Source organism: Xyrauchen texanus, chromosome 2, assembly GCF_025860055.1.
Source record: "Xyrauchen texanus isolate HMW12.3.18 chromosome 2, RBS_HiC_50CHRs, whole genome shotgun sequence".
Lineage (NCBI taxonomy): Eukaryota > Metazoa > Chordata > Actinopteri > Cypriniformes > Catostomidae > Xyrauchen > Xyrauchen texanus.
The window spans coordinates 26352265-26377958 of record NC_068277.1 but is presented as its reverse complement, the minus strand read 5'-3'; the positions used below and the strand labels follow the sequence as shown (position 1 = coordinate 26377958).

Below are 25694 nucleotides of genomic sequence, written 5' to 3'. Positions count from 1 at the left end.
AACAGGCGACATGACTATCTCTCTCTATGTTTCTCTTCATAGAGCATAAAGTGGCTGGGGCTATTTTAACACTATGAAATGCTTGGGTGAAGTTGATCTTTTCCATTCCTACTCTTTCAGGGGGAAAAGCAGTGCTCTGCCACAGGTCGGTGGCAGAGCACAGGAGAGCCATGACATGCAGGGCGGATGGGTGTATCGGACGATCCCACCAGGTGGCGGTGTTCTCGGGGCAGAGGTGGAACGCAACCTCCCTATCCACCTGGGGGATCCCTGTGTACCCGTGGGCCGCCCCAACATCAATGGTAGTGAGACCAGACGAGCGAGGAGGTCGGATCTGGGTAGTAAAATGTGTGTGGCTATGAGCTCGCCCTGACCCGAGGAATCAATTGACTAGCCTTGAGGGGTGAGAAGGAAGTTTCCAGTCCAGCCTCTCGCTCACGGCAGCCCAGGAAAGCATACCGGACATCCGCACGTCAGGCTCAGACTGGGTGAGCAGACCCGAAGGTGGCAGCCCAGACGAGTCATTAGCACCAGACGCCGCTGTGACGCTCTACAAAGCAGCGGCGCATTCATCATCCAACTCGCAGTGTCCAAATGAGACAACAGACTGGCCGTGAGGTGAGCCGATCTTGCATCGGACACGGACGGAAGCAAATGAGCATGCTGGGGGGTTCGTGGGGTTGAAGTGGCTTTCCCTTGGTAGGGAGAAAGCCGCGATTGCAATATTGCCATGTCTATGTTCTCGCAATGAGAACATAAAAAAATCATAAATGCTGCCTCTGTGTGATCGCAGCCCAGACACGCGAGACAGCGCTTATGACCTTCATGAGCGGAGAAAAAACAGCTCCATCCAGGAACTACACAGAGGTGGAAAGACATCTTTAAAAAGATGCATCCTGAAAAGGACGTTCAACGCCTGCTGTGTATTGCTCTTTTGTGAATGAAAATACTCTCTTTTATAGGGGAAAGATACTTCTCTTTTAGAGGTATACACTCTTTTACAGAAGCGCTGTCGAAGCCCCCAGGGGCGTGGACTGCACAGTGTGCAGAGAGGGAAAAAGCCGCTGGTAACGTGCCGTAGATCCAACAGCAATGCTCTGATAAAGGTGAGTGGAACAGTAGTGAGACTCAGCTTGCTGCTGCACAACCGCTCGGCTCTGAAGAAAATATCTGACTGACAGACGCACACCCGCTTCCCTTTATACCCATATCTCCGGGGGCGGGACATACAAATTCTCTCTGCCAATTTCTAATTGGCCTTTTCTCAAGTTCAGAGGTACGCAAGGCTCTCAAGAAAGACCCCTTGTGTCACTACATTCGACACAATGTCGAGTGAGTGACAGAAGGGGAACTCAGAGATCATGGCTTGCTATTTTTTAAAAGTTTTTTTTTTTTTTTTTAAGTCACCCTTTGAGAGACTAAGGCCCTTTAATACACAAAGAAAGAAACATGACCATATACTTTGTTTTACATCTCTCTGACTGAAGCTCAGGGTAGATTAGATCCAAGGGTAGTCTCTCTTTGATGAGAGAGCACAACATTAAGGGAAACACTGTCAATTATTCATAATGGTGTTTATTTAGTATCAACAGATTTCTTCTCTTACATCATCACAATCTGCTGAGGAATCTGAAATATTATTACACACAAACAGTACAGATCACAAATTCAGCATCAACTGAAGTGATGTCTGTTTAAATGTAAAAATGTCAGCGTAATTAATGGAATTTTCCAGGTTCAATAGAGGTTAAAGTTCAGCCCATAGTTCATGCAAAAATGGAAATTCGCTTATCATTTACTTACCCTCATGCCATCCCAAATCTGAATGACTTTCGTTCTTGAGCAGAAAACAAATGAAGGTTTTAAGCAGAATTTCTCATCTCTTTTGCTCCATACAATGAAAGTGAATGGGTGCCAGCATGTTGAAGCTCCAAAAATCACATAGGTCAGCAAAAAGGTAATCCATATGAATCCAGTGGAATCAATGTCTTCAGAAGCGATTTGTTAGGTGTGGGTGAGAAACAGATCAATATTTTAGTCAATTTTTACTATAAATATTCCTCCCTGCTCAGTCAATCCCCACTTTAACTTTCACTTTGACATTCTTCTTCTTATGTTTTTGGTGATTCACATTCTTCATGCATATGTCCCCTAATGGGCAGGGAGAAGAATTTCTAGCAAAAATGGACTTAAATATTAAAAAATATTAAACAGTTTCTCACCCACACATATCATATCACTTCTGAAAATATATATTTACATTTATGCTGCCGTTATGTGCTTTTTGGAGCATCAATATTTGCCTTATTTGATTTATATTCACTTACATTGTATTGACCTACAGAGCTGAGATATTCTTCTAAAAATCTAAATTTGTGTTCTGCAGAAGAAAGAAAGTCATACACATCTGGGATGGCATGAGGGTGAGAAAATAATGAGAGATTTTTGGGTGAACTATTCCTTTCACTTCTGGCAATAGCATCTATGCCATGCTGTTGAACACCACAAAAAAGGATATTTTGACTCATCCATCAATGAAAAATACATTTTCAGCTATTCACTTATTTGTAGTCTATGGGACGGACTGACCATATGGAGAACCGGGACTTTTCCTGGTTGGCCGGGCCGAAGATTTTAGTACATTATTAAACTTTTACTTACAAATAAGATTTACATGAATAAACTTGGTAAGATTTAAATGAACATTTTCTAATAACATGTCAAGTTTGTAGATTTTACTTTTTATTACATGATTTAAAATCACGTTTAATCATGTATACACATAAGTAAGCCTCCCAAAGAGAAGCTTAATGCATGCTATGTATTCTATGAGGCTACTTTACCCTGCACTACTGGCCTTAAAAACAAGAAACAGAGCATGCGGACCTCAACACATGGCGCACAAAACACCATGATGGTGACAATCAACAGATAATTTTTTTGATCATGAACAGATAATTTTTAGTAAGTTACCAAATGTAATGACAAAATTAACAATAAAAACTATGTAAATAAATATGCAACCAGTGACAACATGCAAGCTCATTAATTATGCAAGGCCAATACATGCTGAGAAAACCAGCTTCAAAACTTACTTTCGAAATTTACTCAAATGACCATACAAATGAATACTTCACAATTAATACATGATGGCACATTGTAAAAATAACAAACATAAATAATATTTACTTATAAGCTACAGAATTAATTTGTACATGTTTGAATGTAGAATTTACTTAATATTTTCTGCTTTTCAGAGTGTATGTCCTTTTCTGGTGTCCTTGCGTATATTGTGCAAAAGTAACCACAGTAAAAAAACTAAACAAATTGTTGCATTACTTTAACAGTATATTTTATAATAGCATTTCGACTTTTTATTACTATTAAAAGACAACTGTATTCTGTGACTTCACAGTCAACAAGACCAATAAATTACTGTAATGTAGCAGCTCTGTGTTGTAGATCACAATGATCATCTCTATTTTTTATCAATATTGTTTGTAATTGTCACCATCATTGAGTTTTGTATGTTTTGTATGTTGATATCTTGCGTGCCTGACTGACAACTCATGAAAAAAGTTAATGAGTGATAAAACCAACCATATTATAGCCAAGCTTTGCAAACAACCCTTCCTCATTGTTCATTTAAAATAGTGCTGACTTCAAATTAAACAAGGTTTTCCCATAATGCATTGTAGGCCCGGTTCTACAGGGGTGCTTCAGGGTGCTAAGCACCATCAAACGAACCTTAGAGCACCCTCAATTGCAGACCAGGGCAAACTGCTTCAACTTTCTTACCCATTTATTATGAAAGTTTCTTATTAGATCTTACGTTTATCTGGCTTTGGGACCAATCGCACATCCATAAGTTTTTAATATGCTCAGGGTTGCCAGATAATAGATGCAACACCCCAGTCAGAGATTAATACTCAGGGTTGAGAGGGTTACTTTTTAAATATATTCCACTACAGATTACAGAATACATGCTGTAAAATGTCATCTGTAACATATTTCGTTAGATTACTCAAGGTCAGTAACGTATTCTAAATACTTTGGATTACTTATTCAGCACTGGTAGATTTTTTTCACCAGTTTTGACTATAAAAACTCTGCCAGTACAGTAAGACAATATACTTTACCTTCTCTCTTCCATGTTCTACTTAACCACTGATGTGGCCCCTGTACTAAAACAATTGCACACCCCTTCTCAATTTAATATGTAAGACTAATACTGTAAATTGGCAAGCAGATTTCTTTGAATACCAGCAAACACACAAAAATCTGTGCATTTTGTGAACACACAATTGCTGCATCAAAACTCATAAACGTGTATGATTGTGCAAATCAGTATGTCCTAATCTGCAGGCGCAACATTTTGCTGTCATTTTCAGCAATAGATCACGTGAAAAAAAATGAAGCAATATATGTTTTGTATATAAATAAACTGTTATTTATGTTGTTTTAGTAGCATTTAACCATGATTTAATATATTTTTTTAAAAATTAATTACGATACATCTCCACTTTATACAGAGCACCCCCACTATTTTCAGAAGCACCACCAGTGATTTTGATCTGGAACAGGGCCTGATGTAGTGCGATATTCAAATGACTTTTTTCAAAGTAATTTGTTGTGTTGTGACAGAAAATGACCAAGCCTGCATTAATTTTACAGTAAAAATCTGAAAACAGTATTTTATTGTAAGAAATTAGTATACACATTAGTATACTATTTTATAATAATACACATTATTGCCACATTAGGCAAATTTTTACTGTGTTGGTTTACTATTTTTACATAGTCGTGACAAGGTTGGCAAATGATTTTATCATAGAAACAGTATCTATGTTAACTATTACACCAAGTGCATGACTGTATACAAGAGGTTTTTATTGTTTTTTACAAACTGAGGAATGAGTCAAAATGATTTTCTGTGGTACTTGACATCATCACTGATGCTGTTGATAGAGCTTAGCTAGTACTGACTGCAGAAGATTCCTTTTAAAGAAAGACTCACAGAGGTATACTGTAGGTTTAAGCAACTACAACTATAGCACTTTACCATGCAAGGTGATGGGCACTAAAACTGTGTCAGGAACAGAAGAGAAGAAGAAGGGCTGTAAAACAACGGTTTCACTCTGAGCTCTTGGTACAGAGCATATGGATTAAGCTGTGTTAAAGACCTTGATGTAGATTTATAACTCAAACAATAGCTATTTATTGCCTGTGCAATAGGGCTGCATTTCCCAAAAACATTGTAAGCTTATGTTGATCGCAGAGGCCGCCAATGGTTTCTACGATCTACTTAGGCTTACAATGTTTTTGGGAAATGCAGGCCAGGTCATTTCATTGTGTAGATCTTGATCATAATGCCAAACAGAAATATGGCATGATAATACTTTATGAATAAGATGTTTCCTCACGAGTCATCCAAAATAAAGCTTCTGGTGGCTTAGAGGAAGAACCTCTGACATTGTTCAAGGTCTTAATATAGATGACTGAAGTCTGCAGTGACACTGTAGGAAGGGTTTATTTAACAGTGAGCAGTCTGGGACAGAGATCAATAGAGTAACTCAAGCCAGAACTGCTGGCACTGGGAAGAATGGCAGCATTGTTTGCTGAACAATCAGTAAACAAGCATTTCCATTTTCAATCACTGGCCTTTGTGAGCTTCTCTGTTAGAGCAGCTTGGGTCAATATTGGCATGTCAGCATAGTGACAGTTTGGAATAATGCCTTGTGCCCTCAAGAGTGAATGTGAAGCTCAAGTCTCTCTGGTCATTGTGTTTTTTTGGAATTTTAGAGGGTTCCATTTGGAACTTATCAAAAGCCAACTAGCATCTGCTAGTACTGTTGAGTTAAGGACAAGGCTATAGGGAAGACTGAGGCAGGATGATTGTAAAGGAAAATCATGCAATCTGGCTTTGAACTGCATTTTGTACCATGGTAGATGGTGCTGCTGTTGCCGCTGAGGTAGCTCTCTACTAGGGGAGCCTGCTCCTCTGACTGCCGGGTCCTGCGGACACGAGATCGCCCGTCCAGATTAGACTGCACCATTAACGGCTCCTGACGCTTCTTCTTCTGCTTCTGTTCCAGTAGAGCTCTCTGCAAACACACATTAACAGGCACACACTCAAAAGCATATTACTATTTATTAGCCGGTGGTGTTAGACATTGCATCTATGTCAAAGAAGATCAGAGACTTGAGTTAAGCTGCTTGTTTTATTTGATACTCTCTGCTAAATATAATCAAAGAACATATTATTGTAACTGCAATAAAATACTGTAACTGATGTATCACTAGTTTTGTAGAATTCCCAATGTGAAGTGAAATCACTGATGACTATCCAATGCGGATGTAAGCAGCGGCAGTATTTCCGGCGAATGTGTATACGTTCTGCAGTTATTGACCTCATTGTAAATAAATAGAAGGATAATAATACCAGAATTTTGTGATATAAGTTTATAAACTATCACACAACCACAGGATGTACTGCAGAATGATGGCCTAATGTCAGATAATTTTCTAACTTCAGCATTTATAGTAAAAAATTAAATCATTCACTTGTTGGTGTGTAATGCTTTGAAGAAACAGTAATACAATCTGCTTCTTTTTTCTGCTTTCACAACCTCTTCCAAGATTGTGACAATGCAATGTTTCTTGTCTCTATGTAAATCTCCATTTATACGTATGTACCTGCATAACCTCCAATGATGCTTTTGTTTGTTTATTTCCAACGGCGAGGTTTTTATAAGCCATGCTGAATACCTTATCTCCATGTCAGTTTACTATACACTGCAAAGAAAAAGAGAATGCTCTCTGACAAGAACGGAAAGTAAAATGTTTTTATTCATTTACCAAGATGAAACAAGATGCCGTTTTGGTGCAAAGAAAGTTAAAGTTGGTGGCTTCCTCCAAGCCACCAGCTTTCTGCTCTCTATTGGTTGTGTAAAGTTTGTGGAGGCATGCCACACGGCGTGGAGTACTGTCCTGTCAGCGTCTGATTTCATTCATTCTCCCGGAGCAACAGTGTGATACAGCAATGGCAAAACGCGATATACAGTAAAAAATTTTGCGTTCAAAACCAATGAGTTTATGAAAATCATAATTAATGATAATAATATGACGACATATATTGCCAGCTTGTAAAATAAAGCAACTTAATGTAGTATTTTTGTATCGCTAAAATAATTGGAAGTGGCTGATACCGGAAGGGGTCCCCACATTCAAGGTTGATAATGGCAGTTCCCTAGATTCACTGATAAATAAGGTGGATGGGGATGTGATCATATACTGTAAGCCCATGCACCATAGAAGCCCACATGTTGTTTTATTTAGAAATATAATAAGGACAGATGAGCAAAATTATTTGATTTACATTAAATTCAGATGTTTGTTACTGTCACAAGGAACAGTGTTATTGACCCCCAGTGTTCCTATTAAGCCCACTAAGCTAAGAACACATTGTACCTCAATAGCATTAACTGATTGTAACCAGAATACACTTTTTAAGTTCATGAACTTAAACCACTTACATTTTCATTTTCATTGTAGTGAAAATATAGGCATCCTGGGGAAAATATATATATATATATATATATATATATATATATATATATATATATATATATATATATATATATAAGGTGTCTTAAAAGCTGTCTGCAATAGAAATGAAATACGGTATTGATGAGAATATCCTATTTTAGAGAGTGCAGAGTTGTGAAAAAAGACAACTTTGAAATAACATTAAATACATGGCATCCACAGTTTTAGATTATATTTTTATAATTATTGTGATGCATGGATTCACTATATTTGCCATTTTGTTTTTAAACTTGATAAGTCATATGGACAGAAAAAGTTATCTTGAACTATTTTGTGATGTTTTGATGTTCATAAAAATGAAATTGTTCTGCATCTGAAAATATTTAAAGACTGATGAATTACTGTTGAATGGATGCTGAAAAATGTCAAACCATTTTATTTTTAGTTGATGAATAATTAAGTAAATAAATAGTTAGTATATTTATTTAGCTATATTCCGTATTCACCCAGTTTCAACCAGAATGTTTTAATTGGTTATGCTTTGGTGTATGAATCTTATAATTATTTAATAAAACAATGGTTGCGTTTATTTCATAAAATGTGAACCCAATACATTATTCAAAAAGTAGCATAAATACAGTGGGTACGGAAAGTATTCAGACCCCCTTAAATTTTTCACTCTTTGTTATATTGCAGCCATTTGCTAAAATCATTTAAGTTCATTTTTTTTCCTCATTATTGTACACACAGCACCCCATATTGACAGAAAAACACAGAATTGTTGACATTTTTGCACATTTATTAAAAAAGAAAAACTGAAATATCACATGGTCCTAAGTATTCAGACCCTTTGCTGTGACACTCATATATTTAACTCAGGTGCTGTCCATTTCTTCTGATCATCCTTGAGATGGTTCTACACCTTCAATTGAGTCCAGCTGTGTTTGATTATACTGATTGGACTTGATTAGGAAAGCCACACACCTGTCTATATAAGACCTTACAGCTCACAGTGCATGTCAGAGCAAATGAGAATCATGAGGTCAAAGGAACTGCCTGAAGAGCTCAGAGACAGAATTGTGGCAAGGCACAGATCTGGCCAAGGTTATAAAAAAACTTCTGCTGCCCTTAAGGTTCATAAGAGCACAGTGGCCTCCATAATCCTTAAATGGAAGTTGTTTGGGACGACCAGAACCCTTCCTAGAGCTGGCCGTCTGGCCAAACTGAGCTATCGGGAGAGAAGAGCCTTGGTGAGAGAGGTAAAGAAGAACCCAAAGATCACTGTGGCCGAGCTCCAGAGATGCAGTCGGGAGATGGGAGAAAGTTGTAGTAAGTCAACCATCACTGCAGCCATCCACCAGTCGGGGCTTTATGGCAGAGTGGCCTGACGGAAGCCTCTCCTCAGTGCAAGACACATGAAAGCCCATATGGAGTTTGCTAAAAAACACCTGAAGGACTCCAAGATGGTGATAAATAAGATTCTCTGGTCTGATGAGACCAAGATAGAACTTTTTGGTATGTGTGGAGAAAACCAGGCACTGCTCATCACCTGTCCAATACAGTCTCAACAGTGAAGCATGGTGGTGGCAGCATCATGCTGTGGGAGTGTTTTTCAGCTGCAGGGACAGGACGACTGGTTGCAATCGAGGGAAAGATGAATGCGGCCAAGTACTGGGATATCCTGGACGAAAACCTTCTCCAGAGTGCTCTGGACCACTGGACTGGGCCGAAGGTTCACATTCCAACAAGACAATGACCCTAAGCACACCGCTAAAATAACGAAGGAGTGGCTTCACAACAACTCCGTGACTGTTCTTGAATGGCCCAGCCAGAGCCCTGACTTAAACCCAATTGAGCATCTCTGGAGAGACCTGAAAATGGCTGTCCACCAACGTTTACCATCCAACCTGACAGAACTGGAGAGGATCTGCAAGGAGGAATGGCAGAGGATACCCAAATCCAGATGTGAAAAACTTGTTGCATCTTTCCCAAAAAGACTCATGGCTGTATTAGATCAAAAGGGTGCTTCTACTAAATACTGAACAAAGGGTCTGAATACTTAGGACCATGTGATATTTCAGTTTTTCTTTTTTAATAAATGTGCAAAAATGTCAACAATTCTGTGTTTTTCTGTCAATATGGGGTGCTGTGTGTACAATAATGAGGAACAAAAATGAACTTAAATGATTTTAGCAAATGGCTGCAATATAACAAAGAGTGAAAAATTTAAGGGGGTCTGAATACTTTCCATACCCACTGTATTAGGAACACTTGTGAGCTTATATGGTATAAGCCCACTCTGGAGTTTTCCAGTTTCTCCAATTATTTAGATGAGTGATTCATCTTTTAAAAAGATGAAATACAAACTTTATTGGAAGGCTGTTATCTATTTATTCATTTATAAAAGCATGTACTGTAAAACCTAGATTTGGGTTTAATTGGGTCACTTCCCCTACATGTTATGCAACTACTTTTCTTATTTATTATTTATTTTTAAATATGAATTGTCAAATGACATTAAATAAATAACACAATTAAATGTAAGCACAGATATATTTATTTATGAGAGAACTGCCTCTAATGGTTACAGTCTAAAACTAAAACAAAAAAAAGAAGAATCCCAAAGGCAACCAACCTGCCGGCACGTGAGTAAAACAAAACGTTGACCAAAATTACAGCAGAATTAAAGCAAACATTTTAATTACTAAAAGGGTTTCATGAGCACAGCACTGTTTCTGTACTTCTGCCATGATATTATTGAGCTTATTCCCATCTTCTGAAAATCTTTGATTTTCAAATACTGGTGAACCAGAGATGCACTGAAAGTTTTAACTTCTGGAATGCATGTTTTTGTTGTAATCTCTCTATAAAGATACATTGATTTGATTTTACATTGTATCTTTACTGAAAAAATAATAAATACTTAAACCTCAACCGTTTTACAGTTCCCTAATATTGTGTATAAAGTTGGTAAGGTACTGTACACTATGATCTATAACTATACAGATGTTCTTCTTGGCACAAGCATATAAGAAAATGGCTAGTTACATACATAGCCTTAATATTGTTTACAAGGAACAACTAAACAACAAGGAATAACTGAAGCTCCATGACTCCATGACAGAAGATATTTCCCTGCCATTATTTTCTAAGGCCTAACTGACCTTAAGTAGTCTAACAAATAACTCTCAGACATTTGCTCTAGCAAAGACATTCGGCTCTTCACAAAGGAAAGAGAACAATAAGCAATGTTAGTAAACATACATGAAATTGCCTTTAATAATTCAATTTCATAGTGTTGCATAAATTAATAAACAGGTTTTGCACTGTTTAAATAATAGTCCCACATTTCTTTTTGTAATTATTTAATAATTGTCACATTTCATAATTATTTTTAATGTTTAAAAAATTGTCGTTGTCGGCTGCCATATCACCCTGCGGCTATTGCCTGGTTGCCCACTAAAGCTAAGCAGGGTTGAGCCTGGCCAGTACCTGGATGGGAGACCTCCTGGGGAAAACCAAGGTTGCTGCTGGAAGAGGTATTAGGGAGGCCAGCAGGGGGTGCTCACCCTATGGTCTGTGTGGGTCCTAATGCCCCAGTATAGTGACGGGGACACTATACTGTAAAAAAGCACTGTCTTTCGGATGGGATGTTAAACTGAGGTCTTGACTCTCTGTGGTCATTAAAAATCCCTAGGGCACTTTCTCGTAAAGAGTAGGGGTTTAACCCCGGTGTCCTAGCCAAATTCCCCCATTGGCCCCTATCTATCATGGCCTCCTAATAATCTCCATCCCTGAATTGGCTACATCACTCTACCATCTCCTCTCCACCAATAGCTGGTGTGTGGTGGGCGTTCTGGCGCACTATGGCTGCTGTCGCATCATCCAGGTGGATGCTGCACACTGGTGGTGGTTGAGGAGATTCCCCCTATACTATGTAAAGCGCTTTGAGTTTGAGAAAAGCGCTATATAAATGTAAGTTGTTGTTGTTATTTATAATTTGTCCCTAGCACTGGTCAGTATAAACATTATAACATTATTATTCCCTACAATAAATGAGATTTCAGCATTCATCTATGAAAAGAATAAGACAAAAATATTTTAACTTCTTTTGTAACAATAATTGATGAGCACTGAAATAATGATTGAAGTGAGATGTAACGCATCACATCTTTGGACGTGGAAATCTTTGAGCTTCAACATCACAGGGGCCAAATAAAGAAGTATCTAGAGCACAGGGACTGTTTCTCTCCCTCATGAAACTTTCAGCATCCCAGAGCCAAAACCAGCCACAACAACATGCCTGCTCTTTACACACATGTTTAACCCAGCATGGGTTTCCCCAGACAACATTCTTCACTTTGGCAGCAAGCTGACATTATGTAAAGCTAAAGTCAAGAGTGGTGAAGTGATCCCAGAGCTGAAATCCTTTGTACATTTAAGGAATCCCTGTGCCAAGAGAGTCTGCTTTGGATGGTGGCTATCCAGTCAGGCAGAAACACTCAGTACTTCAATAACACTGGTTGAGTGTGCTAATGGAAAATCCTTTAAAAAGAATACAGCCTCCAGAACATTACCACAGATTATGCAAGCATTAACCTCTATAAAATACCTGCTATCATGGAAATAAAGACCAAAATATAAATGCATGCACTCTGTATGTTACGCAGATGAGATTACTACTTTCTGCGTTAATTCTATTGTTTATTACCTTGTCTTGCATTTCATTCACTAAAGTCAGTGCTATTTTCCTGCCGCAGTTAATGTTAGGCTACTGTCTGCAGAAAATAGGTGAGAAACTGAATTTTACTGTATTTGTAAAGGAAGTATATGTACAAATTTGTTTGATCATGACAGGAGTAATTTATCAAAAGATTCTCACACGATGGTGATGAGTGTTATAACTGGCATATATCCAGACAAACAGTGTAGTTGAGCACACTTTCGGAATTTTAAAGAGTTAATATAGGTGCTAGCATCACAGTGGTGCTTGACAGTGATGCTATAAAGTCCCACAAAAGTATGCCAGAATGCGGTAGTCTGCAGTATCGTCCAACACCTAGAACTAGGCTGCAAGTAGGGGAAATTGCATCAAACGAAGTGTCTTTAGCACTGATTTTTTTGTGACTTGTATGTGCCTTAACCTAATTAGCATAATCCATTAAGTGAATCAAGTGCTAAAACTATGCACATTGTGTGTGCAAATAGACAACGCTATCATCTGGCTTGTTTTGGTGGTTATAATTCTACAATTTGGATCTCTCTTATAGAGTTCCATACACCACACTCTACAAGCATTGCTTTTGGATGTATGGCGCATTCCAGCGGTTCTCTCTCCACTCTGCACTCCGCTACAGACTACACCCCTGGGCGATTCGACAGTGCTTTAAAGAGCTTTTCCTCTAAAAGAGTGTGTTTCCTCTATAAGAGCATAAACAAAGTTGAACGTATTTTTAAAGACATGTCTTTTTAAAGATGCCTTTCCGTCTCTGTGCCATTCCTGGATGCGGTCGTTACCTTTCCGCCTCTGACGGTCATGTTGAGGAAGTGTTCGTGGATGGTTCATGTTCTCACTCGAAGAACATGACCATGGCAATTTTGCGGTTGCGGCAACGGCTTTCGGTTGCGGCTTTCGGTTTGCAGATTTTGGTTTGCGGTTGCGGCTTTCCTTCTTCCCCCTCACGGCTCCTCCTAGCAACAGGTAAGAGACCGCTTTTGCTGACCACTATGCTTGCCCGGGCAACTGCGAGAGTTGGGCTTGAGTGGAACATTTCCCCCGCCCCTTAACAGTCTACAGGGTTTGGCACGCCACTCGCGAGCCTACTTGCACAGTTTCTGTGCAAAGTTAGGGAGGACAAGCTTTCCCTCCTGCAACAGAGTCTGGACGGGCAGCTGTCCCCGACCACTCTCAAGGTTTATGTAGCTGCCATAGCAGCATATCACGACGAAATCCAAGGTAAGTCCCTCGGTAAGCACAACCTGATTATCAGGTTCCTGAGAGGCGACAGGAGGGACCCCCCCTAGACCGTGCCTCTTTCCCTCCTGGGACCTCTCTGTGCTCCTCTCGGTCCTACGGAGTGCTCCCTTTGAGCCCCTTGAGTCAGTTGAGCTGAAGGCCATCTCTCTGAAGACCGCACTCACTTCCATCAAGAGGCTTGGGGTCCAGGTAACTCTCACAAGATCCTGAGACCCAGACTGGGCTATGTGCCAAAGGTTCCCACAACCCCTTTTAGGGTTCAGGTTGTGAACCTGCAAGCGCTGCCCCCGGAGGAGGCAGACCCAGCCTTATCGTTGCTGCGTCCGGTGCTTGCTTTGCGCATCTACTTGGACTTCTACTTAGAGATTTAGACACTCTGAGCAGGTCTTTGTCTGCTTTGGCGGACAGCGGAAAGGGAATGCCATAGCACTACCATACCGGGTCCAGTCCGTGCCCGCCCCCTTGCGAGCTTGAGCACACTCCATGAGAAGTGTGGCATCCTCGTTTGCACTGGCCAATGGCAACTCTCTAACAGACATCTGTAGGGCAGCGGGCTGGGCAACACCCAATACCTTTGCAAGATTCTACAATTTTCGGGTACGAGCAGGTAAGTTTCGTTACACAGACAGCTGGCCGGGTGAATCGCTTGTGCATAGCGCCTTTCCCCTCCAAGGTAGATGAAGCCATGCGCTCTTTCTCCCATGCGTGTTCCTGACTTGTGAACCCTGGATGATCTTTTTCTTAGCCCTCTGACTCAAAAATTCAGCAGAGGAATCCATAGTCATACCCGTGCTCCACAGGTCTCGGCTACCCTAGTGGCCTCCTTGGTTTATTTTCCGTGATAAGTCTCCCTTCTCTGTTTTGGTAGACCCACGTCTCCCTTGGCAGAGTCTCCTCTGCCCGGCTGCTGTGCTTGTAGAAAACTCCTCCCCCACGAAGGGTTGGACCTACCACCGCACCTCTCCCATGTGTGGCCTGGTGGGCCCATATGACATATCATCCCATTTCATACCCTCCCCCTCAAGAAGGGCAGGGTGTGCCTCCATGGGGTCTTTTCCCCCTGAAAGAATAGGAACAGAAAATAATACCTTCCCATTTTATGATCATTTAATTTTGTAATTTCTAAATAGAGAGAAAGACTTAGAGAGAAAAAGCCATTGCAGGCACGGCCTAGTCCCATACTGGACACGTCTCCATCCCCCACCTCAGGGCTATGGGGAAGCACCCAACGTTATGGGTCGTCTGGGGAGGCTCCATGAAGTCCGAATGCATCTGTTCTTATGCTAGTAGCAGCTTGTCTACACCTGCATCAGCAGTTCACGTGACCGTTCACCCTTTGTGGTGTTTCATAAAGGGACCCCTAGTATCACTACATTGACACAACGTTGAGTGAGTGACAGAAGGGGAATGTCTCAGTTTCTGTCATAAACTCTGTTCCATGGTGGAAGGAACGAGACGTTGTGTCCCTCTTGCCACAGGCTGAACTGCACCGCTGTAATGTCCGGACCTTGTCTTGGCTCCTCAGTGCAAAACCTGAATGAATCCGCAAACCGCGGCCTCCCTTTTATATCCGTATGTCAGGGGGAGTGGCATGCAAATTCAACTCGCCAATTTGTCATTGGTCTTTTCTCACTACATTGACACAACGTCTCGTTCCCTCCATTAGGGAATGGAGGTTACGACAGTAGACAAGATGTTTTTAATAATGCTTCATATTTCTATATGATTGCATCTCGCATGGGTTTCTGGTCACAACTTGTCCTATTAGTGGTACCTTGTTGCTTAGGGAAACATGCCTTTGTGCAGCATACAAAGATCTCTATATTGACGTCCTTATAAAAAGTTGTTTATCTGTGAACGCATTGCTTGAGCACACTCAACGACTGCGCTCATTTCATATCCTCTATGCTCAGAGCTGATGCTAAACAGCCCTGCTAAATAAGCCATAACATTTTTTTGTATTATTGACAAAGATAAATTTTAATATGTGCTTGCACAGCACCTTAAAATACATTGAAGCCATAGAGAGTGCAAAAAGGTTGGCTATGGTGATGCTCAACAATTTCAGTCTCAGCTCCTTCAAGGTTATTATGCAAAGCAGACAGGCAATAAACATGGTAATTTGGCCCTGTGGTCTTCTGAAGAGTGTGGGAGGTTCATTAAAGAGCATCCAAGTGTTGTGGGCTCAATCTATTTGCTAAAGTTGAGATATGGAGCAAATCATCCTTGTCTCCCTCTATCCAGCTGCAATAATTTCTGGTGTATATAGCACAACAGCAGACAAACAGATGCAAAGCACCCTCAAAGTGATCTCCTCACTGCAGATTCACAGGAACAAAGAGGCTTGTGTTCCTATAGTTTGCAGCTCATTCAAATTGAATCTCCCATCTCTAGTCATTTTGGACAGCTGAAAAGAGACAGGACTATGACAGGCTAAGATTTTAAGATTTCTGTTTTGTCTAAGAAAAAACAGGATGGCTAAGAAAGATGCTTTCCTGTCTCTTCAAACACTATCCCAAATCTGTCCTAGTGTTACGAATGAGCAGCGAAGGCAGACGAGGAGATCCAAATGCAGCTTACTTTATTAAGTGGACAATAGATAAACACAAAGGAAAACCCTCAATGGGGAAATAAACATAAAACATAAAACTGAAAACACGGGCAGGGAAAACATACCAGGCTAAACAACATTCAACGATAGACAAGGACTGAACAAAGAACCAGGGTATAAATGCATAAAGATGGGACAAAGGGGCCAATGAACAAACAGAACTCAAAACAAGATAACAAGGTGATAGACAGAAACCAATGGTAAATTAACGAGGGCAGGTGAAAACAATGAACGGAGAACACGAAAGCTAACAGGGAGACTATGGAGCTACAAAAGGGACAAAAGTGAAAGCTAAGGAATTACAAAAGTGACAAAAATGGTAAACAAAGGGCAGCGGTGAAACAAGACAAGGTATATGTAACACCTAGCTCTGATGCTTTAACAATGAATGTATCACAGAATCTTGGTACAGTATATCTGTATGAAATTTGAGAGCTAATCAACTAAATCTGCATGAATAACTCCAGTCTGGCTATTACTAGTTAAAACTGAAGATGTATTTCTAATGATATTATATTATTAAATAAATCTCAAAATGAATGTATTATGAAGATTGGCCTTTTGGGTCTATCTTTGAAGAAAATATCTTTCGATAACACTTTGTTCAAAAAATCTTTCCAAAGAAATTTGTGGAAACTCACATTATATGGTTGTGGATAATAAGAACAACTCACAAAGTCTTGCATAGAATTATTATTATTTTTATTTTTATGTATTTATTTTGAAGAATTTTGATTAACCAACATGGAAAGTCTAAAAATGTGTGAATGTTTCAAAAGACCCCTTCTATTCTCATTAGTCTCCTGTGTGTTTAATAACAAAGATTTTCCACATGCCCAAAGCAACCCCACTATGATAATGAAGGCCACATAGAATCAAGTCTTGCTACAGTTACTGAAAGAATGAAAAGCTTGCATTAGTCTTCAAGGCTGTCTGGAGGAATTCTATTGAAGTGACTGCACATAAAGGGAAGGCAATGGGATGGTGTACAGAAAGTTTTCAAGTATTTTCTATACATTGAATGAATTAACATTACACTTTTCTTACACTACACTCAAAACGCGTTACATAACCACCACCAACAGTGCGCAGCATCCATCTGGATGATGCGATGGCAGCCAAATTGCGCCAGTACACTCACCGCACACCAGCTGTTGGTTGAGAGGAGAGTACAGAGATAGAGCCAATTCATGGTTTGCGATTATCAGGAGGCCATAATTATTTACACCCCTACTCTTTAACGAGATGTACTCTGGGATATTTATTGACCACAGAGAACTCAGTCAGGACCTTGGTTTAACGTCTCATCCAAAAATGGTGGCTTTTATCAGTATAGTATACCGTCACTACACTGGGGTGTTAGGACCACACAGACTTTAGGGTGAGCAACCCCTGCTGACCTCACTAATACCTCTTCCAGCAGTTACCTCAGTTTTCCCCTGGAGGCTTCCCATTCAGTTACTGACCAGGTTCAGCCATGCTTAACTTAAGAAGGCAAACAGTCCAGACCTACAGGGTGATATGGCTGCTGGCCATGTCATGAGAATATGTTTGTGTAAGTTAGGGAGTCTCAGTGGTTTCCTTCTCATTGTCTTCAACCTGACATTATCTCTTGGTCATTCTTCTATTTATCATTTTCAATGGTTTCTTTAAGCAGTGCATACTGAAGGCTCTTCTTGAAAGAAAACTCACCTGTCTGTCCAGCTTCTGTTGCCGCAGGTTAGTGCCTTCATCATCCAAGGTGCTGCAGAATGACAAAAAAAATATGAATGGGAAAAACTAGCAAAAAAGATTACACCTCAGAATGCCACAGAGAGATAAGCACCAACAGATATACAATTCAAAGCAAACTGTGGTTGTCTCACTAGAGGTCAATTTGTGTACACACAGATAATCCAGTGTCAAGAAAACCATTAAACAAAAGCATAATGCATCAATATGATGCCTTTATCAATGATTTAAAACAGGCAATATTCACACAAACAATTCCCTCATGTTCAAGTCTTTCATTAAACAGAACAAGAATCTAAGTCTCTAATTTGCTGCACAGGGCATGACATCAATTATCAACAAATGTATTTTAATTCATGCATCAGAGATATCATTGAAAAATCTCAAAATAAAACATACATACATTGGCCATCTAACTTCTCTAAATATCTCTCAACATAACTTCAAATCAGTAGTGTGTGTTGGACGTCTGAATATCTATAGACAGTATGTATGTATGTATGTATGTATCTATCTGTCTGTCTGGATATCTGTCTATTATTTACACAAAGTACATATAATTATAAATGTTTTTGAGTTAAAGGAATATGGTATACCATACAGTACCAAGCGTTGTATAGCTTTAATATGTTACTACTGGCTTCTTTAATTTAACTGAGTAGTCGCTAAAAATAAGCTCATTCACAGATTATATCAAGGTAATTTTGATGAACGAAATGTATGTCTGTCCGGGTGAGTGAGTTGTTTACTTTGTAATTAGTTTGTCCATTTCCACCAGACCCATTCATTGCCTCCATGGACAAAACGTCCAAGTTAAAAATACATAAATCCCCATTAATTAAAGCCTAGCATATGGACAGAACAGAATAAATAAAACAGAATGTGTAAATAACAGTTTTTCAAAGGAGAGAGACACTGCTGCAGTAGTAAACATGCCTCTGACTCATTGTCCTCTTTCAGGTCCTGTGAGGAGAGAGGTCTTTGGTGAGGCATTTGTACTCTGCCTGTCCCTCTCCATTGCTTTAATCAGCTATGACACATTCACTCCAGATCCCCTTATGCATTTGTGCCTCCTGATATTGCTGAGCCAAAAACTGTGATAATTAAATGGCAATGGAGGGCTTCCTCTTTAGAAGTGGTGGGTCATGTGGGGGAGCAGAAGAGAGAGAGAGATCAAGGGTGGTGTGAATGAGGGTTTCTGTAATGCACATTATATTACTATACCCAGCTTAGCTGGTCACTAGCATTTGTTTTGTTTCGAATACTGGCACTCAACATGTGTTGGTGTCCAAGTGTTCCAACAAGGCAGCAAGACTATGACTTTTTATGCACATCTATATTCCTATACAAATATTATAGAAATATTCTATAAATATGTTTCTATCATAGTTTCTATAGTTTAGTCTTCTTAATGAATAAAACATTTATTCACCTCAAGCAAGTGCCTAAGATGTATTTGCACATTTTCATTCTAAGCATATTTTATACAATATCACAAAATATGCATACAAATATGTGGATGGAAACCAAGCTACAAAAACAGGTGTGATATCTCAGGACACCAATTTCAGTAATAATTGTCAGAAGGGACATTTTCTGTATGCTGTTCCATAAAAATAGACATTCTTGGTTAATTAGTTTCTCCAGAAAGACCATCTTGGTCAGTTTTAACAGCTAGTTTTTGCCAGTGAACAGCATAGCTGTGTTGATTCACCAGCTAGACCAGCACCAAATTAGTACCAACCAGTTGGTCTATGCTTATCTTTTCATGATTTTATGAGTACACAATCTCTCTCAAAGGAAGACTCCAGGACCCAGCTGAAGAAAACAGAACTCTCTCCATTCCTATTTAAACCTGAGAAATATCACTCTTTATGGATTGCCAACACTGACACCAATAGTTTTTAATCACACAAGTGCACTGGCACGAACATACATGACCCCTCACACACTCATTCAATGCACTCACACTAACTCAAGCCTGAGGATACAGAAATAGTCACACTCTTTTGCATACAATTATAAACTGCCTGCTGAAGCTAAAACACATAAATGAACACACGCACACCTAGTGTTAGCAGTCAATGGTGTCATTTCCAATCAGACTGCAGAATAATGACATAAAACAGAGCTGTTATAATGAGGGTCAACAATCTCATTAAATTAGGTATGAGAGATAAATTGAGATGTTCTGACAGCTACCTGAAATGTGTGTTAAAATGTCTCTACCTCGCCACCACGACAGTGACAATTCACTCTGTATATAGCAATATGTGTGTGTTGGAATCCATATTGTACTTTTAACTGCTTCAAAGCATATGCTAATTCAAACATGGCACATCACGATACATATGAGAACCAATAAAGTTTATGCACAGTAATTATATGCCAATAAAGATGTTTCTCTGTGGAAGGTGAGACTTTGAGCTAATAGCAACATAAATTTAATTCTGTTCGTCGGATAAAGCTATTGTATGGCCTCAGAAGACTTGCAATATAGCGCACTGGAGCTTGACAACATGGAAAAGAACAGCATGAATATCTTAAATGTCACCTTTTGCATTTCACAGAAGAAAAAACTCATACAGGTTTCGAACGCCATGAGGATGAGTACATGCTGACAGAATTATCATTTTTGAGTGATCTAGCCCTTTAAGACTGAATCAGTGATTTTCATAGTGTTCTTTACACCATGCTATTTTGGTTTATGAATTGAAAAGGTCAATGTCAATTTCGTGGTGGTTTTAAAGCGTTTCTATAGAGTTATGCAAGTCGTCTTTTTTTCCAAATCTTTCTTTCTCATCTTCTTTGTGCCTGCTCCTCTTATTTTGATTCTCTCTTTTCATGAAAAACAAGGTTCTGCAACAATTTATTGAGTCATGTGATGTGCTTCAAATTACTTAAATTGTTAATTTTCAGTGTCTCCAAAGACATTTTTGATAGGAACAAATCCATAAATATTTTTTTGTAACAAGATGGAATTATCAATACTTATTTTTAATAGCATTTTCTTCATTGAAAGAGGAACTCAGTTCTTCCTTCGTGATAGTTCACATTAATCTACATCAAAATCAAATGGTGATGTTGTTTAGAGAGCATTTGACTCAAATGGTCAGAGTATTGACAGACTGAGTAATATGTACACATAGTGAGTTCATCCTGTGTAATAAACAGCATGTGTTCTTTATGTACGTACATGCCAACATGAAAGTGTTCAAATTAAAAACATGGGTAATGGTACTTGTCTTCCCATGTTTGTGGATAATAGAGGTCCTTAACCTCTCCCTGTGTTTGTGTGTGTTTGTGTGTGTGTGTGTGTGTGTGTGTGTGTGTGTGTGTGTGTGTGTGTGTGTGTGAGCGTGTATTTATCACTTTATGGGGACCAAATGTCCCCATAAGGATAGTAAAACCCAAAATTTTTGACCTAGTGGGGACATTTTGTCGGTCCCCATGAGGAAAACAGCTTATAAATCATACTAAATTATGTTTTTTGAAAATGTAAAAATGCAGAAAGTTTTCTGTGAGGGTTAGGTTTAGGGGTAGGGTTAGGTTTAGGGGATAGAATATAAAGTTTGTACAGTATAAAAACCATTATGTCTATGGAAAGTCCCCATAAAACATGGAAACACAACATGTGTGTGTGTGTGTGTGTGTGTGTGTGTGTGTGTGTGTGTGTGTGTGTGTGTGTGTGTGTGTGTGTGTGTGTGTGTGTGTGTGTGTGACCGACCAGGACAGACTGGCTGTCTAATAAACTGACCAATGCTCTTAAATGAGTGTTTGCAATGCAGAATGTCCAGCTGAGGCAACCTCTGCCCTGCCAGCATGATCTCTGGGCTCCATACATTTGTCATAAAAGGCCCCATCTACTATATAGAGGAGGAGATGCTTATCTCATCAAGAAACCAGGCACAAAAGGCCCAGCAGCCCTGGTGCCTGAAGGGAACATCAGAGAAGGACAGACCCATTTGCTGCCACTGCTGTTTATTTCTCTAGTCCTTAATCAGAAACAGAGGCTGGTTAACACAAGGATCTGGGCTGCTATCACAAAGGCTGAGATTGAATCTTGCAGTATTACCATTCTGCCTATAAGTGAGACACTCAATTCCAGGCTGCCCAAGTGTTGCAACCCTAATTATTGACCTATTTTCTTCTTTGGAAACTATAGGAGACACATGTGAGAATACTGTAGTAATTTCCTCAGGAGACTTAAGCAAAAGTCTCAAACTGCTCCCCTTTTAATTTAACTTTAACAAGAGAGATATTAAAGATATCTCATTTGTGATTTTTTTCCTACAGACAGAAAAAACGAATATGACTCATCTATGCATCTATCAGAGTGATACCTTTCATTTTGGTTTCCATCAGCTCCTCAAGCATCTACAAATCTCTTAAGAGAGTGTTTTGTAACATTTCTGAAATTCAGTCACAATCACAGACCACACACACAGGAAATCGGGGTGTGGGAGAGGGCAGATATTCACAAACAGGATATGGTCCATAGAGACAGCTGTACACTCTCTCGGGTAGGTTCAACTGTACCTTCAGCTCTCTGCAACAGGAGGTAAGTGTTCCCTGAAGCAATCCTTTAATATTAGAGTGGAGGCAAGTGGGCTTGTAACTTATAGCAACCAAGAGCGAATGAGAGAGTGGAGGAGACATGAGCAGCCATGGCAATAATGTTTCTCCAATAGGCAGCGTGCGATGGGAGAAACATGACTGACGTTATTCTTGGCAGTCTACTCAGCCTTACAGGCTCTATAAATGTTAGGAATAGGGATGGAGGTGGGGTTAGGGCTTCTGCTGCCTGCCGGGAACAATTCCAGACACCTTTGTACAATAGACAAGGCAGCGGCAGAATGGCCTCATATAGCAAATCATTCTCAACCTTGGGAATATCAATGGCTGATTTACACTGATAATCACTGTTCATAACCACATAAAAATGACAAGGATTTGAATAAATATGATGCAAAAGTTACCAAAGAAGGAAGTACTTTCAGAAGCAGTTAGATGATGAAAAATTTACCTGATGAGGAAGGGGAGACCATGGCTTGTTGTCACATTTTTTACTCTAGTTAATATTTCTCAAGTCAATTTCTGCATAGCCGCATAACTTAGTCTTCACTACAAAAAAGCTACTGAACATTTTCACTCTTAATGCCCAGGAAAAAGATAAAGTTAATTGAACACGTTTTGGCCTTTTGTGAAAACTTGCTCTAATAGCGGGACATGTTGTCGCACTATAAGTTGTCACATTGGAACCTTTCATTAAACAAGTGATGTAGGTTTCCTCTAAACATTGGTAAGGACACGTTCCCAAGTCACCCAACCACCACCAAAACAAAATCCAAGCCTCACTTCATATCAATGCCTGCATCAAACAGTCTATTATAGCCTTTTCAGCTAAATGTAAAAATTAAAACAATTAATGGAACAACAAAAATGGAAAAGGTATCACAATATTCTTTTGGCCAGCAAATGTTATAATTGATCAATTGTATTATTTTAAAGCATTTCAGTCATGACAGCTCTCTAAAAGATGTTAATGTGGGTATAACATATTTAAAAGATATTGGTCTAGGAGGACTAGATCTGCTACGCTGCTGCTGCAGAGCAAGTATGTAGACTTGCTTCTACTAGAACATACACAGACATATTGAGTTAAGAATAGAGACATGCTGCTGCTGCTGCACAATTATAAAAACACAAGGCATGCTGCATCAAGCATGTATGACATGCTGCTGTACAATTAGAAATTAATTAAATCCCCCTACTAATCAGGGAAGCTGCACATACACAAAACAAAACAACCCCCCTTAGTCATTTATTAATAATAAATTACACACAATGAAAACATATTATCTATCTTTAACATGCATATCTGTTTTGAAAAAATCAACATAACTGATTTAGCAGCAAGGGTCTCTTTCGTCTGTTAATTTCCTCTGTTAGCATTTTCAATGCATTTTGTCAATGTTAAACGGCCATCTTTAATGCAACTGGTGAGAACTCACTTATCCACTCAAAGAGATTATTTACCCAAAAACACTTTACAAAAAGGTTAAATTTTTTAATGTTAGTTAACAACATCAGTTAACATACAATAACTAACAATAAGCACCACTTTCATTTAATTTATTAATCTTGGTTAATGTTAATTCCAAAATAGAATATATTAATAAATGTTCATACATTAAAATAAAAAGAAGTATATTTTAACATTAATAAAAACATTTTTTAGTAACTAATATTAAGAATTATAAATACTGTAAAATATTGTTCATTGTTAGTTCATGATAGCTAATGCATTTTCTAATGTTAATAAATGAATCCTTTTTTAAAACGTTACCAAAAATTCTGTCATAATTACTTGCCTTCATGTTGTTCTTAACCTGTCTAACTTTACATCTTCTGTGAACTCAAAAGGAGATGTTGGGGAGAATGTTAGTTTCATTTTCAATTTACTTTTATTTTATGGAAGAAGAAAAAAAAGATGCAGTGACAGTGAATAGCAACTGTGAAAAATCTAATTTTGTGTTTCTCAGAAGAGAGAAATTCATACAGGCTTGAGGGTAAGTAATGATTTACCGTCTTGTGATCTTAACCCCTACTAAGCATATATGATGATGATGGAGGCTTTTCTTTTGTTTTTCTCTCCAGACAAGTAATTTTTGCACTCGGACTTGTCCGAAGGACAAGCACATGACAATGCTTTATGCTGCGCCCTGCATATCTATACAACCAAAGTGTTTATGATTAAATTACTACTACAGCACACAATTGTTGACAAGTGCACAAGGATCTTCATAAATCTAGCCTCTTAATGTTGCTCTCAAAATGCTCCAGACTGATGTATATAACTTTAAAATGTACAACATTTTCGCACAGTGAGCATGCCCCCGGACCCCCTAGATGGTCCGAGGTTCACCCACCACAGTCTCACAAAATCCTGTGGGAAACACTGCTGTAGTGAAACTGGCTTACTTGCAAACTGAGCAAATTTAAATGTTAGGCAAAGAAAGAGTACGCAAGTTGATTGGCTACCCAATTATATGCTAAAGGATCTATCGGCTTATGCCATGTGAGCTGATTAGCTTGACATATCACATATAAGCAAGTTGATTGGCTTAGTGACAAGTTTAAAGAACCTATCAGTTTGCGCCTTTCAAATTTTATTGCCTGAACTTAGTTATTTACATTTACATTTAATTTAGTCATTTAGCAGACGCTTTTATCCAAAGCAACTTACAAAACGAGGAAGATAAGCAATTTGTCATACATAAGCCAACAGTATTCTGAAGTTCGGTCCAGCAGATACTAATGTCATCCTAAGACCACGACTGGGCCATGTGCCCAAGGTTCCTACGACCCCCATCAGGGACCAGGTCATGAACCTGCAAGTGCTTTTTAAAAACCAATACCTTTGCGATATTCTATAATCTCAGGGTTGAGTCGGTCTCGTCCTGTGTTTTATCAGGTCCAAGCCGGTAGAACTCGGTAACGTGGAACAACTGACCAGGTGTACCGCTTGCACTCAGCGCCTTTCCCTTCTACTCAGACAAACATGTGCGCTCTTATCCCAGGTGATCCCACTAACTCGGCTCCCTGGATGACTCCTCCCTAGCCCTCTGGCTTGTGAGTTCAGCGGAGGAATTTGCGACCAGACCCACTACGAGCTTCAAGTGCTCTTTACTGGGGTAAGGCTCCACAGGCCTAATTCCCTTTTCAGGCAACACCCTGTGATGTATTTTCCACGGTACGGTCCCCTTGTTGGTGGACCCGCGTCTCCCTTGGGCAGTCTCTCTGCCCCGGTCGCTATGTTTGTAG

General features: G+C 39.3%; 1 protein-coding gene across 4 annotated transcripts in view; it reads right to left on the bottom strand.

Annotated features, from left to right (window-relative positions):
- tub (TUB bipartite transcription factor) overlaps positions 1–25694 on the bottom strand; it is a 102851-nt gene that overhangs the window by 22293 nt on the left and 54864 nt on the right. For all 4 annotated transcript variants that reach the window (XM_052145631.1, XM_052145641.1, XM_052145660.1 and 1 more), the window contains exons 2-3: positions 17829–17880; positions 5942–6104 (exon numbers count right to left, since the gene is read on the bottom strand). In XM_052145631.1, the coding sequence (XP_052001591.1) occupies positions 5942–6104; positions 17829–17880 (215 nt within the window). The remainder of the gene's footprint in view (positions 1–5941; positions 6105–17828; positions 17881–25694) is intronic.